At 41.0% G+C, this 12,979-nt stretch overlaps 1 protein-coding gene and 1 pseudogene across 2 annotated transcripts in view; one reads left to right on the top strand and one right to left on the bottom strand.

Annotated features, from left to right (window-relative positions):
- Positions 1-12,979, top strand: part of TAF7L (TATA-box binding protein associated factor 7 like) — a 34,714-nt gene that overhangs the window by 4,955 nt on the left and 16,780 nt on the right. Inside the window, exon 2 of one of the 2 annotated variants that reach the window (XM_070291023.1) lies at positions 10,367-10,707. In XM_070291023.1, the coding sequence (XP_070147124.1) occupies positions 10,518-10,707 (190 nt within the window). In that variant the 5' untranslated portion in view covers positions 10,367-10,517. Of the gene's footprint in view, positions 1-10,366; positions 10,708-11,117; positions 11,383-12,979 lie in introns of those variants that run through there. The other variant, XM_070291024.1, reaches the window with a different exon arrangement.
- Positions 8,163-8,825, bottom strand: LOC138930575 (eukaryotic translation initiation factor 1 pseudogene; annotated as a pseudogene).

The raw sequence follows: 12,979 nt of genomic DNA, 5'->3' as shown, positions 1-12,979 counted from the left end.
AAGAGAGTTCCAGAAAAACATCTATTTCTGCTTTATCGACTATGCCAAAGCCTTTGAGTGTGTGGATCACAGTAAACTGTGGAAGATTCTGGAAGAGGTGGGAATACCAGACCACCTGACCTGCCTCTTGAGAAACCTATATGCAGGTCAGGAAGCAACAGTTAGAACTGGACATGGAACAACAGACTGGTTCCAAATAGGTACAGGAGTACATCAAGGCTCTATATTGTCACCCTACTTATTTAACTTGCATGCAGAGAACATCATGAGAAATGCTAGGCTGTAGGAAGCGCAAGCTGGAATCATGATTGCTGGGAGAATTATCAATAACCTTAGATATGCAGATGACACCACCCTTATGGCAGAAAGTGAAGGAGAGAGCCTCTTGATGAAAGTGAAAGAGAAAAATTGGCTTAAAGCTCAACATTCAGAAAACGAAGATCATGGCCTCCAGCCCCATCACTTCATGGCAAATAGATGAGCAAACAGTGGAAACAGTGGCTGACTTTATTTTTCTGGGCTCCAAAATCACTGCAGATGGTGATTGCAGACATGAAATTAAAAGACGCTTACTTCTTGGAAGGAAAGTTATGACCAACCTAGTTAGCATATTAAAAAGCAGAGACATTACTTTGCCAACAAAGGTCTGTCTAGTCAAGGCTATGGTTTTTCCAGTAGTCTTGTATGGATGTGAGAGTTGGACTGTGAAGAAAGCTGATCACTGAAGAATTGATGCTTTTGAACTGTGGTGTTGGAAAAGAGTCTTGAGAGTCCCTTGGATTGCAAGGAAATCCAACCAGTCCATCCTAAAGGAGATCAGTCCTGGGTGTTCATTGGAAGGACTGATGCTGAAGCTGAAACTCAAATACTTTGGCCACCTGATGCAAAGAGGTGACTCATTGGAAAAGTCCCTGATGCTGGGAAAGATTGAGGGCAGGAGAAGGGGACGACAGAGGATGAGATGGCTGGATGGCATAACTGACTTGATGGACATGAATTTGGGTAGACTCCAGGAGTTGGTAATGGACAGAGAGGCCTGGCATGCTGTGGTTCATGGGGTCGCAAAGAGTCGGACATGACTGAGTGACTGAACTGAACTGAACTCAGAACAGTGTGTAATTTAAAACCCATGAATTGTTTATTTCTGGAATTTTCCATTTAATATTTTCAGATCATGGCTGATTATGGGTAACTGAAACCATGGAGAATGAAACTTAGCATATGGGGGAACTAATGTAGAGATTTTACAAAATAGTTTAGAAATATCATTCAACAAACACAAGCCACAATACGGAGCATAAATACACCCTGAGGAAGGGGATCAATCATATTTCAAAAGTTACCATGTTGTAACATTCAAAATATCCAATTCTCAACAAAAATTACAAGACAGGCAAAGAAAGAAGAAAGAATGGCACATTCACAGGAAACAAAAGAGAAATTAATAGAAACTGTCCCTAAAGGAGCTGAGAATAAGAGTAGACAAAGAGTTTAAGACTTTAAATCAACTGTATTAAATATGCCTAAAGAACTTAAGGAAACCAAGAACAAAGAAATAAAGGAAACAGTAGGACAATGTCACATAAAGCTGCTGCTGCTGCTGCTGCTGCTAAGTTGCTTCAGTCGTGTCTGACTCTCTGCGACCCCATAGACGGCAGCCCACCAGGCTCCGCTGTCCCTGGGATTCTCCAGGCAAGAACACTGGAGTGGGTTGCCATTTCCTTCTCCAATGCATGAAAGTGAAAAGTGAAACTGAAGTCGCTCAGTTGTGTCCTCCTCTTAGGGACCCCATGGACTGCAGTCTACCAGGTTCCTCTGTCCATGGGGTTTTCCAGGCAAGAGTACTGCAGTGGGGTGCCATTGCCTTTTCCAGTCACATAAAGCAGAGAATATCAATAAAGAGATATAAATTATAAAAAGGAATCAAAAAGAAAGTCTGGAGTTGAAAAGTACAACTGAAGTATCAAATAAAAATTCCACTAGAGAAGAGAGTTTTTAGCAAGATTTGAGGAAGAAGAATAAATGAAATGAAGATAGATTAATCCATATTATCCACTCTGAAAAGCAGAAAAATAATGAAGAAAAATTAATAGAGCCTAGGGCTTCCCTGGTGGCTCAGACGGTAAAGCGTCTGCCTGCAATGTGGGAGACCTGGGTTTGATTCCTGGGTCGGGAAGATCCCCTGGAGAAGGAAATGGCACCCCACTCCAGCACTCTTGCCTGGAAAATCCCATGGACGGAGAAGCCTGATAGGCTACAGTCTATGGGGTCGCAAAGAGTCAGACACGACTGAGCGACTTCAGTTTCAGTTTCAAGAAACTGATGAGACACTATCAGCCATACTAACATATGAAAAATGGGATTCCTGGATGGAAGGAAGAGAAATAAAAGGGAATAAAAAACATTTAAAGAAGTAATAAATGACTGATAACCTCCAAAATTTGATGAAAGACATGAATCTATATATACACCAAGAAGCTAACAACTTCCAAGCATGGTAAATTCATGAGATCCACACTGACACACATTATAGTCAAATGGTCAAACTACAAAGCCAAAGAGAGAAGTTTAAAATATCACAGAAAGAAGTGACTCACAATGTGTATGAAAGCCTCAATAAGATTAACAGCCTATTTCTCTTCAGAAGCCATGAAGGCCAGAAGACAATGAGGTCATATATTCACAGTGCTGAAAGAAAAAAACTGTCAAGTAAGAATCCTATATGTGGTCAAACTATCATTCAAAAAAGGGTAGAAATTAAGATATTTCCAGATAAGCAAAAACTGAGAGAGTTTATTACTAGCAAACCTGCTCTACAAGAAATGCTAAAACTCATCCTTCAGGCTGAAATGAAAAAAAACACTAGAGCATAACTCAAAGCCATATGAAGAAATAATGAGCAACACAAAGATAGCTACAGAGGTAAATGTATAGGCCAGTATTATTGCATTTTTCATTTGTAACAAAGATGGGGGACAGGGCTATATAGAAGTAGTTTTTGCATGCCATTTAAGTTAAATCGATATAAATTTAAATTAGATTATTATAACTTTAGGATGTTAAATGTCTTCCCCATGGTAACCACTAAGAAAATATCTATAGAATGTACACAAAAGGAAATGAGAAGGGAACCTAAGTGTGTCACTACACAAAATCAACCAAAGACAAAGGGAAATGAGGGATAAAAAAGCTATAAGACATATAGAAAACAAATAGCAAAAGAGCAGAAATTCTTTATTTTTCCTGAGGAGTAAGGGATCTGAGCTCCACACCAGGCACTCTAACTCTGATCCTGCACAGGAGAGAAAAGACCCTCAAAGTCCTGGCTTTGAAAACAAATGGGTAATAATCCAGGAAAACTCTAAAACTACAGAGAACAGAAACCCACCCTTGAAGGGCTCATGTGTAACCATAGCCCTGGCACAACAGGAGGATGCAAGAAACCCACAGAGGGGACATCCCTTGAGTGCCTGGCTCTGGTGACCAGGTAGGACTGCACTTCTGGGCGCCACACACATCTACGTAAGGCCATTCATTCAAGGTTGCGAGAGGTAACCAATTTACTAATACATAGAAACAAACGCAGAGAGTTGGGCAAAAGAAGAAAGAGATTGTTCCAATAAAAAGAACATGACAAAATCTCAGAAAAAGCACTAAATGAAATGGAGATAAGCAGTCTACCTCATAAAGAGTTCAAAGTAATGGACATAAAGATGCTTACCAAACTCAGGGAAAGAATGGACAAACACAGTAAGAACCTCAACAAAGAGACAGAAAATGTAAGAAAATACCAACAGAACTACCAAGTGACCCAGCTATTCCACTTGTGGTTATTTTCTGAATGGGACAGAAACACTAATTTGAGAAGGTACATGCACCCCTGTGTTCACTGCAACATTATTTACAGTAGCCAACCTAAGTGTCCATCAGTGTATGAATGGATAAGGAAGATGTTGAATATATATACAATGGAATACTACTCAAGTCGCAAAAAGGTTGAAATCCTGCCATTTGTGACAACATGGATGGACCTTGAGGGTATTATGCTACATGTATAAACATATATATTCTGAGATTTCACCATGCTACTGAGAACAGTGTACAATATATACATATATATTCTTTCTCAGATTCTTCTCCATTATAGGTTATTATAAGATATTGAATATAGTTCCCTGTTCTATATAGTAGGTTCTTATTGTTTATTTTATGTATAGTAGGGTATATCTGTTAATCCCAGGTGCCTAATTTATTCTTCCCCTCCCTTTCTCTTTTGGTAACCATAAGTTTGTTTTGTCTGTAATCTACTTCTGTTTTGTAAATATATTTCTATCATTTTTTAGAGTCCACGTCTAAGTGATATAATGATATTTGTCTTTCTCTGACTTCACTAGTAGGATAATCCTAGGTCCATCCATCTTGCTGCAAATGGCACTATTTCATTCATTTTCATGACCAAGTTAATAGTCCATCACATATATATTGACATTTATGTTGCTTGTTATTTATGTCTTGGTTACTGTAATAATAGTGCTGCTATGAACATTGGGGTGCATGTATCTTTTCAGATTTAGAGTTTTCATCTTTTCCAAATATATTCCCAGGAGTGGGGTTGCTGGATCATGTGGTAACTGTGTGCATGCGTGTGTGCTCAGTTGCTTCAGTTGTGTCCAGTTCTTTCTGACCCCATGGACTGTAGCCCGCCAGGCTCCTCTGTCCATGGGATTCTCCAGGAAAGAATACCAGAGTGGGTTGCCATGCCCTCCTCCAGGGGATCTTCTCAACCCAGGAATCAAACCCACATCTCCTGCATTGTGGGCAGATTCTTTACCTCTGAGCCACCTGGAAAGCCCCGTATGATCACTTACTTTCAGCTTTTAAAAGAACTTCCATGCTGTTCTCCATAGTGGCCACACCACTTATTCCCACCAACAGTGCAAGAGATTTCTCATTTCTCCACACCCTCTCCAGCATTTATTTATTTATTTATTTTTGCTTCCTTTTATTTGTTTTTTGACAATAACAGATAATCTGACATTTATTGCTAGTGAAAAACCAGGATAATATTTAATAGATTTAATTCTCTTTTGAAAAATTCAGAAAACTGAGGTTTCCCTAAAGGAAAATGAATCACATTCAGAATGTTTTTTAAGCGTTCTGTTAAATTCCTTGAATTTCTGCTTATAACTCTGTCCTTGGGGAATACAGATGGAACTAGCAGATGATAACAACATTTATTATTTGTAGACTTTTTGATGATGGCCATTCTGGCCAATATGAGGTGGTACCATGCTCATTGTATTTGTGATTTTCAGTTCTCTAATAATTAGTGCTTTTGAGCATGTTTTCATGTGCCTGTTGACCATCTAGGAGATGGTCTTTGGAGAAATGTATATTTAGGTATTCTGCTCATTTTTTATATTGAGCTTGGAAGTTGTTTTCATATTTTGGAAAATAATCCTTTGTCAGTCACATTGTTTGCAAATATTTTCTACTATTCCGTAGGTTGTCTTTTCATTTTGTTTATGGTTTCCTTTGCTGTGCAAAAGTGTTTAATTAGGTCTCATTTGTTTATCTTTGTTTTCATTTTCTAGGAGATGGATCCACAAAAATAAAGCTGTGACTTATGTCAAAGAGTGTTCTGCCTATGTTTTCCTCTAGGAGTTTTATAGTATCCAGTGTGATATTTAGGTTTTAACACATTTTGAGTTATTTTTGTGTATGGTATTAGAGAATGTTCTAATTTCATTATTTTACATGCAGCTGTCCAGTTTCCCCAGCAGCACTTACTGAAAAGACTATCTTTTCTCCAGTGTATATTCTTGCCTCCTTTGTTGTATATTAATTGATATGGTCAGTTGATTTTCCACATGAGTGCCAAGACCATTCAATAGGGGAAAGGACAATCTCTTTGACAAATGATTTTGTGAAAACTGGATAAGATGTCCACATACAAAAGGATGAAGTTGGACCTTTACTTTACACCACATATAAAAATTAGTTCAAAATGAATCAAAGACCTAAATATAAGACACAAAACTATAAAACTTGTAGAAGAAAACATAGGGGAACTCTTCATGATATTGGTTTCAGTAACAATTTCTTGGATATAACACCAAAGGTACAGAGAACAAAAGAAAAAATAAATTAGATGTCATAAAAACTAAAAAAAATTGTGTGTCAAAGGATTCTATCATGATTATGAAATAGTAATCCACAGAATGGAGGAAAATATTTTCAAAGCATATATATGATAAGTGATTAGTTTCTAGAATATATAAAGAATGCCTACAACTCACCAACAGGAAAAAATAAAAACCAACCAACTCCACAGAGTGTACATACCTCAACATAGTAAAAGCCATATATGACAAACCTACAACTAGCATTATACTCAATGGTGAAAAGCTGAAAGCATTCCCCTTAGATCAAGAACAAGACAAGGATGTCCACTCTCACCACTTTTATTCAACATAGTTTTGGAAATCCTAGCTACAGCAATCAGAGAAGAAAAAGAAGTAAAGGGAATCCAAATTGGAAAAGTAGTTAAACTATCACTGTTTGCTGATGATATGATACTATATGTAGAAGATCCTAAAGATGCTACCAGAAAACTACTAGAACTCATCAATGAATTTGGTAAAGTTGCAGGTTATAAAATTACTACACAGAAATCTGTTGCATTTCTATACATAACAATGAAAGATCAGAAAGAAAGTCAAGAAGCAATTCCATTTACCATCACATCAAAAAGGATAAAATACCTAGGAATAAACCTACCTAAGGAGACAAAAAACCTGTATTCCAAAACTGTAATATGCTGATGAAAGAAATTGAGAAAGACATAAACATATGGAAAGATATACCATGTTTGTGGATTGGAAGACTCAATATTGTCAAAATGACTATACTGCCCAAGGCAATCTACAGATTCAATGCAATCCATCTCAAATGGCATTTTTCACAGAACTAGAACAACAACAACAAAAAAATCTCAAAACTTATATGGAGACACAAAAGAGTCCAAATAGCCAAAGCAATCTTGGAAAAGAAACACAGAGCTGGAGGAATCAGCCTCCCTGACTTCAGACTATACTACAAACTACAGTAATCAAAACAGTATGGTACTGGTGCAAAAATAGAAATATAGATCAATGGTACAGGATAAAAAACCCAGAAATAAGCCCATGCACCTATGGTCAATCAATCTATGACAAATGAGGCAAGACTACACAATGTTGGAAAGACAATCTCTTCAACAAATGGTGCTGGGAAAACTGGACAGACACATGTAAAAAAAAATGAAATTAGATCATTCTTTAACTCCATACACAAAAATAAGCTCAAAATTAATTAGAAACTTAAATGTGAGACTGGACACTATAAAACTCCTAGAAGAAAATGTAGGCATAATATTCTCTTAAATATCTCTTAAATCACAGCAACACCTTTCTCAATCCATCTCCAGAATAATGGAAATAAAAGCAAAAATAAACAAAGGAGATCTATTTGAATTCAAAAGCTTTTTTTTTTTTTTTGTTTCTGAAAACAAGTTTTATTTAAATAAGGGTTTAAATACATTACATAACATTAAAACTGAAGGGGGGAAAAAAACCAAAAAACCAGTTTACTTCACAAGGCATTGGGCAGCTGTTGCTAGTTAAGTTGCAAGCTCTACAGCTACGTGACTGATAACATTGGTTTGAAATTTGTTCCCTTGTCAAAAGTTTAACTGATAGAAGGTTGGCCTCACATTCTAGTTTGGATGTCGATAAGCTAGGACATGTCTGGTCATGAAGACCTTGGTGGCAAGCCAGATGTCCTGTCACCTCACTGGAGGGTGGATGCTCTAAGCCCTGCCCACCCAGTCACGTTGGAGACATCACAGGATCCTTCCCTGACCACCGAAGGCACCCTCTAGCAGTACAGCTGCCTCACCCATCCTCCACTCTCCACTTCATCGAGGACTGTTCAGGTGGTGACATGTTCTCAGGGCAGGGAACTTTGCAGAGGGACTGCCGAGGAGCTTCCGGCCAGACATAGCCATCTGTGATCCTGGGGCTCTGGACTTGGCTGAAACATCACTGTTATTGCTTTGTTTCAGGCTGGACACTGCCAGGCGCCCACTGCTTGACCTCTGTTTAAATGAGGGACTTCAAGACTAGACAGCATGGCTCTTTTCAGTTTATTGCATGAAGGAGTTACACTAGTCCAAGTTAAAAGCAGACCCCAAATGGTTACATTATACAAGCTGTGAGGTTTTTAAACTTGTGACAAGGGACAGAAGGGAAATTCTACTCATTGCAAGGAAATCCTCACTTAAGCTTCAGTGAGCCAAAAGCACTTAAAACCCATGAACCTTCAGCTGGTCGTCCTTAGCCAGTCCAATCTCTACCAGGAACTGGCATATGTTCTTGCGCTGGTCACCCTGTAGCTGAATCACTTCTCCATATTCTGGATGCTCAAGTACAGTACCATTGCAGGCAAATTTCTTCTTAAACGCCTTCACTAGTTTCTTTTTATCATAATCATCAGCGATCCCTTGGACAGTGGTAAGGGTCTTCCTGCCGTTTCTCTGTTGAATTCTTATATGGATATAATCCTCAGTGCCAGCAGGAAGCAGATCATCACCCTTACTTGCATCAGCAAAGGGGTCGAAAGAGTGGAGGTTCTGGATAGCGGACATACGATACGATTCCTTTTCCTCGGTGGAAACGGCCTGCGGAAGGCGGCGGCGGGAGAAGGCGGGCAGGGGGGACGGAGCGTCGGGAAGCGAGGGGGCTCAAGGGGGAGGCTGCTGAGTCCTCGGCGGCGGCTCAGTGACTGGGGCCTCAAAAGCTTTTTCATGGCAAAAGAAACAATGAAGAAAATGAAAAGACAACCCACAGATTGGAAGAAAATATTTGCAAATTATGTGACCAATAAGGGATTAGTCTCCAAAACTTACAAACAGCTTATGATGCTCAACAGCATCAAAACAAATGACCCACTAAAAAAATGGGTAGAAGACCTGAATAGACATTTCTCCAAAGATGACATACAGATGGCCAACAGGCACCTGTCCAACATGGCTAGTTTTTAGAAAAATGCAAATCAAAACTGCAATGACCTCACACTGGTCAGAATGGCTATTGTCAAGAAATCCACAAACAATAAATGCTGGAAAGGGTATGGAGAGAAGGGAATCCTCCTACACTGTTGGTGGGAATGTAAATTGATACAGCCACTATGGAGAACAGTATGGAGGTGCCACAAAAAACTAAAAATAGAGCTACCATATGACCTTGCAATCCCACTCCTGGGCATATATCTAGAGAAAAACATGATCCAAAAGGATACATGCAATGCAGTGTTCATTGCAGCACTGTTTACAATACCCAAGACTTAGAGGCAACCTAAATGTCCACCCACAGAGGAATGGATAAAGAAGATGTAGTACATATATACAATGGAATATTACTCAGCCATGAAAAAGAATGACACTACACCAGATAGAAATAATTAGGGATTGGGAGAGAATGTGATTATTTATTTAAGACAAGGGACCTATCAACGGCGATGGCACCCCACTCCAGTACTCTTGCCTGGAAAATCCCATGGACGGAGGAGCCTGGAAGGCTGCAGTCCATGGGGTTGCTAAGAGTCGGACACGACTGAGAGACTTCACTTTCACTTTTCACTTTCATGCATTGGAGAAGGAAATGGCAACCCACTCCAGTGTTCTTGCCTGGAGAATCCCAGGGATGAGAGAGCCTGGTGGGCTGCCGTCTATGGGGTTGCACAGAGTCGGACACGACTGAAGCGACTTAGCAGCAGCAGCAGCAGCAGCAGCAGCCAGTAAGGTTCACAGTTGTTAAGAGGTGGATGAAAACTGGGGCTGAGCTTCCTAGCAGCCATAGAAAGGAAAGTTAATTACATAATTCACACTGTCCATAGGATTCTAAACACACAATTACTTAACTATCTCAGTTATGGAGAAGAATTTTCCTTTGAATTATTATTAAATAATTATTTTTGATATAATAAATGCCATCAATAATTTTTTACAGGAAATAAAAAACTAGTTTCATCGGTCCATTTTGTATTGCAATCCTCAATGTACCCCCACCAAATAACGCTAAAGTTCAGTGGCTGAATTCTCAAAGGGACAAAAACGGTTCTGTGTAGATCTGAAGCTCTGGCAATTTAGCTTCACTGAAGGAAAAAATTCTGTATCCAGAAGAAATGAAGACATAACAATTAGTTTTCTAAAAATATTTATTTCTTACCATGAAGTTTAGATAAGTGAAGGCAACAGAGACATCATGGCTATAATCTTCTAACAGGCACCCCATAATATTTCTAATATTACCCCTGTGTCTTTAAGGGGAATACCTCTGACATCATTTTAGGAAATCCTGGCGTCTTTTGGATCTTATGACGCAACAGGAAGCCATTTTACAATCTCAACGGTATAGACCAGAGAGCTCGAGGCACGTCGCCCCAGTTTCTCGGAATTTAATCCAACATCAGGAGTAATGAGCCTCCAAGATTCCCAAATTCCTGCTGACCATGGAGCTGAAACTTCTGGCGATCATGGAGCCCAAACTGCTAGTGACCAAGGCATCCAACCTCCTGCTGATGACCCTCACGGTGATGCCGCCATCGCCGCCATTGGCACCCAGGCTCCTGCCCAAGCCTCTATGGAAAACTTACCCCAAGAGAAAGGTAAGATGTTTTTTCCTCTAAGAATCTTTGACAGAAACGAACTATTAGAAGTTTGTTTGAACTGTGATGACCGCAAGAAAAATAAACGGACTACTACTATCTCTTGCGCAAAAGATATAAAATAGTGACCTCGTTGAGAAGGGATCAGTTAATCCGTTAAAGTAGTTGGGACTCGGATTCTAGTTATTTAATGGGTTTGTGCGGCGGTGTATTTGTCACCAGGCGAGGTCACCTCTCCGAGGAACAAATCCGTCCAACCCAATGGATTTTGGAGGGCAACCGATTGTGCCAGCCCTTGTACAGATATTTGTGTACTGGCAAAACTCCCGCGGCCGTTCCCAGGGTCGTCCCTGGGTCAAGGGTGTTTGTTCTGCAGCCTTGTTCCGCGAGGCCCCAGAGCGGCTGTGTCCCCGCGGCCATCAGAACCCTTCGTGCCGCCCTTCCCAGGCACGCGGCGAGCTGGCCACCGTCTCGAGGCCACCCTCCAGTACGCTGGGCTGGCGGGGGAGGAGGCGTGGCAAGGTGGGGAGGGGTGTCACGCAAGGCTCCTACCTGTGGCTACAGTCAGCCCGTCGGCTGCATCCCGCCAACGCGGGACGCAGCCTGGGAGCCCGCTCGCTTCTGGAAACCCTCTGGGCAGAGAGGCGGTCCCAGCGCCAATCAGCGGAGGAGTGGGTGAGTCCGGCGGTCGAAGGGCGCATGATGGGTACCAAAGGGCTTCGCGCTGTGCTACCCTTCCAAGCTGGCCGGGGGTGACACTAAGGCTTAGGGCCCCCTGGACCCGAGAGAGATTTTCTAGGGAAATCAAAGACTCGGAGCCGCGCTCTGCCCTTGGGAGCTTAGTGCCCCTCTTGGATAAGGATGAAGTGGTCATTGCCTCCAAACTGCAGCCAGCGGCAATGAACTTGAGAAAGTACCAGCTTAGGCTTGTGCTGAGTTGTGCTGCTGGGAGCACGCGATCAGGCACTCTCCATCTAGCTATAATTCTAATTCCAATTCTAATTCTGGTGAAATGAGGTGGAGCTGGTGAAACGTGTGTGTGTGTGTGTGTGTGTGTGTGTGTGTGTGTGTGCGTGCGCGCGCGCGCACCCGCGCATGAGAGAGAGAGAATGGTGAAGAGCGATCCTGTTAATTTAATTCAGTATCAAAGAGTGCTTGCTGCAAAAAAGTGGATGCCCTTTCTTGAAGATGATACAACCATTTCATTGTATAAAGTGAAAGTGTGTTAGTCACTCAGTCATATCTGACTTTTTGAGACCCGATGGGCTATAGCCCGCCAGGCTCCTCTGTCCATGGAATTCTTCAGGCAAGACTACTGGAGTGGGTAAGCCATCCCTTCTCCAGGAGATCTTCCCGACCCAGGGATTGAACCCAGGTCTTCTGCATTGCAGGCGGATTCTCTACTGTCTAAGCCAAATTTGCAGGTAGCAGATCTTAAAAAAAAAAAAAAAATCATTAAAACTCATTTCAACTAAGGGTGTTTACCTTCTTTGAAATTATTCCAAGTTCTTACATTTTCTTTCATAAGAGAGGAGTTGCCAGAAAGGCACTGAAATGAACAAAATGCCCTAGTCTTGGTTCTGCTGAGAAATCTAAAAGTTACTACTGATCTTAGAAAATCTTGCTTAGCAGCTAGTTCTTCTGTACTTCTGCTACTTCTGTGAATCTGTGCTTCTGCTCCCTATCATGTTTGTTGCTTTTATATTAGGCAGTGTACCCAGTTCCAAGATTTTTTTGTTTAATTAACTTTTCCCCTTACCTTTACATTTAGTTTTTATATTTATGTGTGCATGTGTTTGTATAACTGTATGAGGCAGAGAAAAGAGAGAAATGACTATCACAAATCATCAGTCCCTTTTCTCCCTTTTTCTTTCTCTCTCCCTCTCCCTTCCCTTGCTGTCTCATCCTGGATGTCTCATTTCAGTTCTTGATTTCTCTTGTGCTCCTGTGCTCTTTAGGTTTCTGAAGTCAACCTAAAGGATTGAAACCATAACTGGTGAATAATTTACCTATAAAAGGGTCTCAGACTCACTTGTATATGTTTTTATTTTTTCCTTTTTCTCTATGTTAATTGCTGCTGCCGCTGCCAAGTCACTTCAGTCGTATCTGACTCTGTGCAACCCCAGAGACAGCAGCCCACCAGGCTCCCCTGTCCCTGGGATTCTCCAGGCAAGAACACTGGAGTGGCTGCCATTTCCTTCTCCAAGGCATGAAAGTGAAAAGTGAAAGTGAAGTCGCTCAGTCGTGTCCGACTCTTAGCGACCCCATGGAC

This window comes from Ovis canadensis, chromosome X, assembly GCF_042477335.2.
Source record: "Ovis canadensis isolate MfBH-ARS-UI-01 breed Bighorn chromosome X, ARS-UI_OviCan_v2, whole genome shotgun sequence".
NCBI classification, from domain to species: Eukaryota; Metazoa; Chordata; class Mammalia; order Artiodactyla; family Bovidae; genus Ovis; species Ovis canadensis.
Note: the sequence above shows the minus strand (reverse complement) of the source record. Positions and strands in the feature narration are given on the sequence as shown.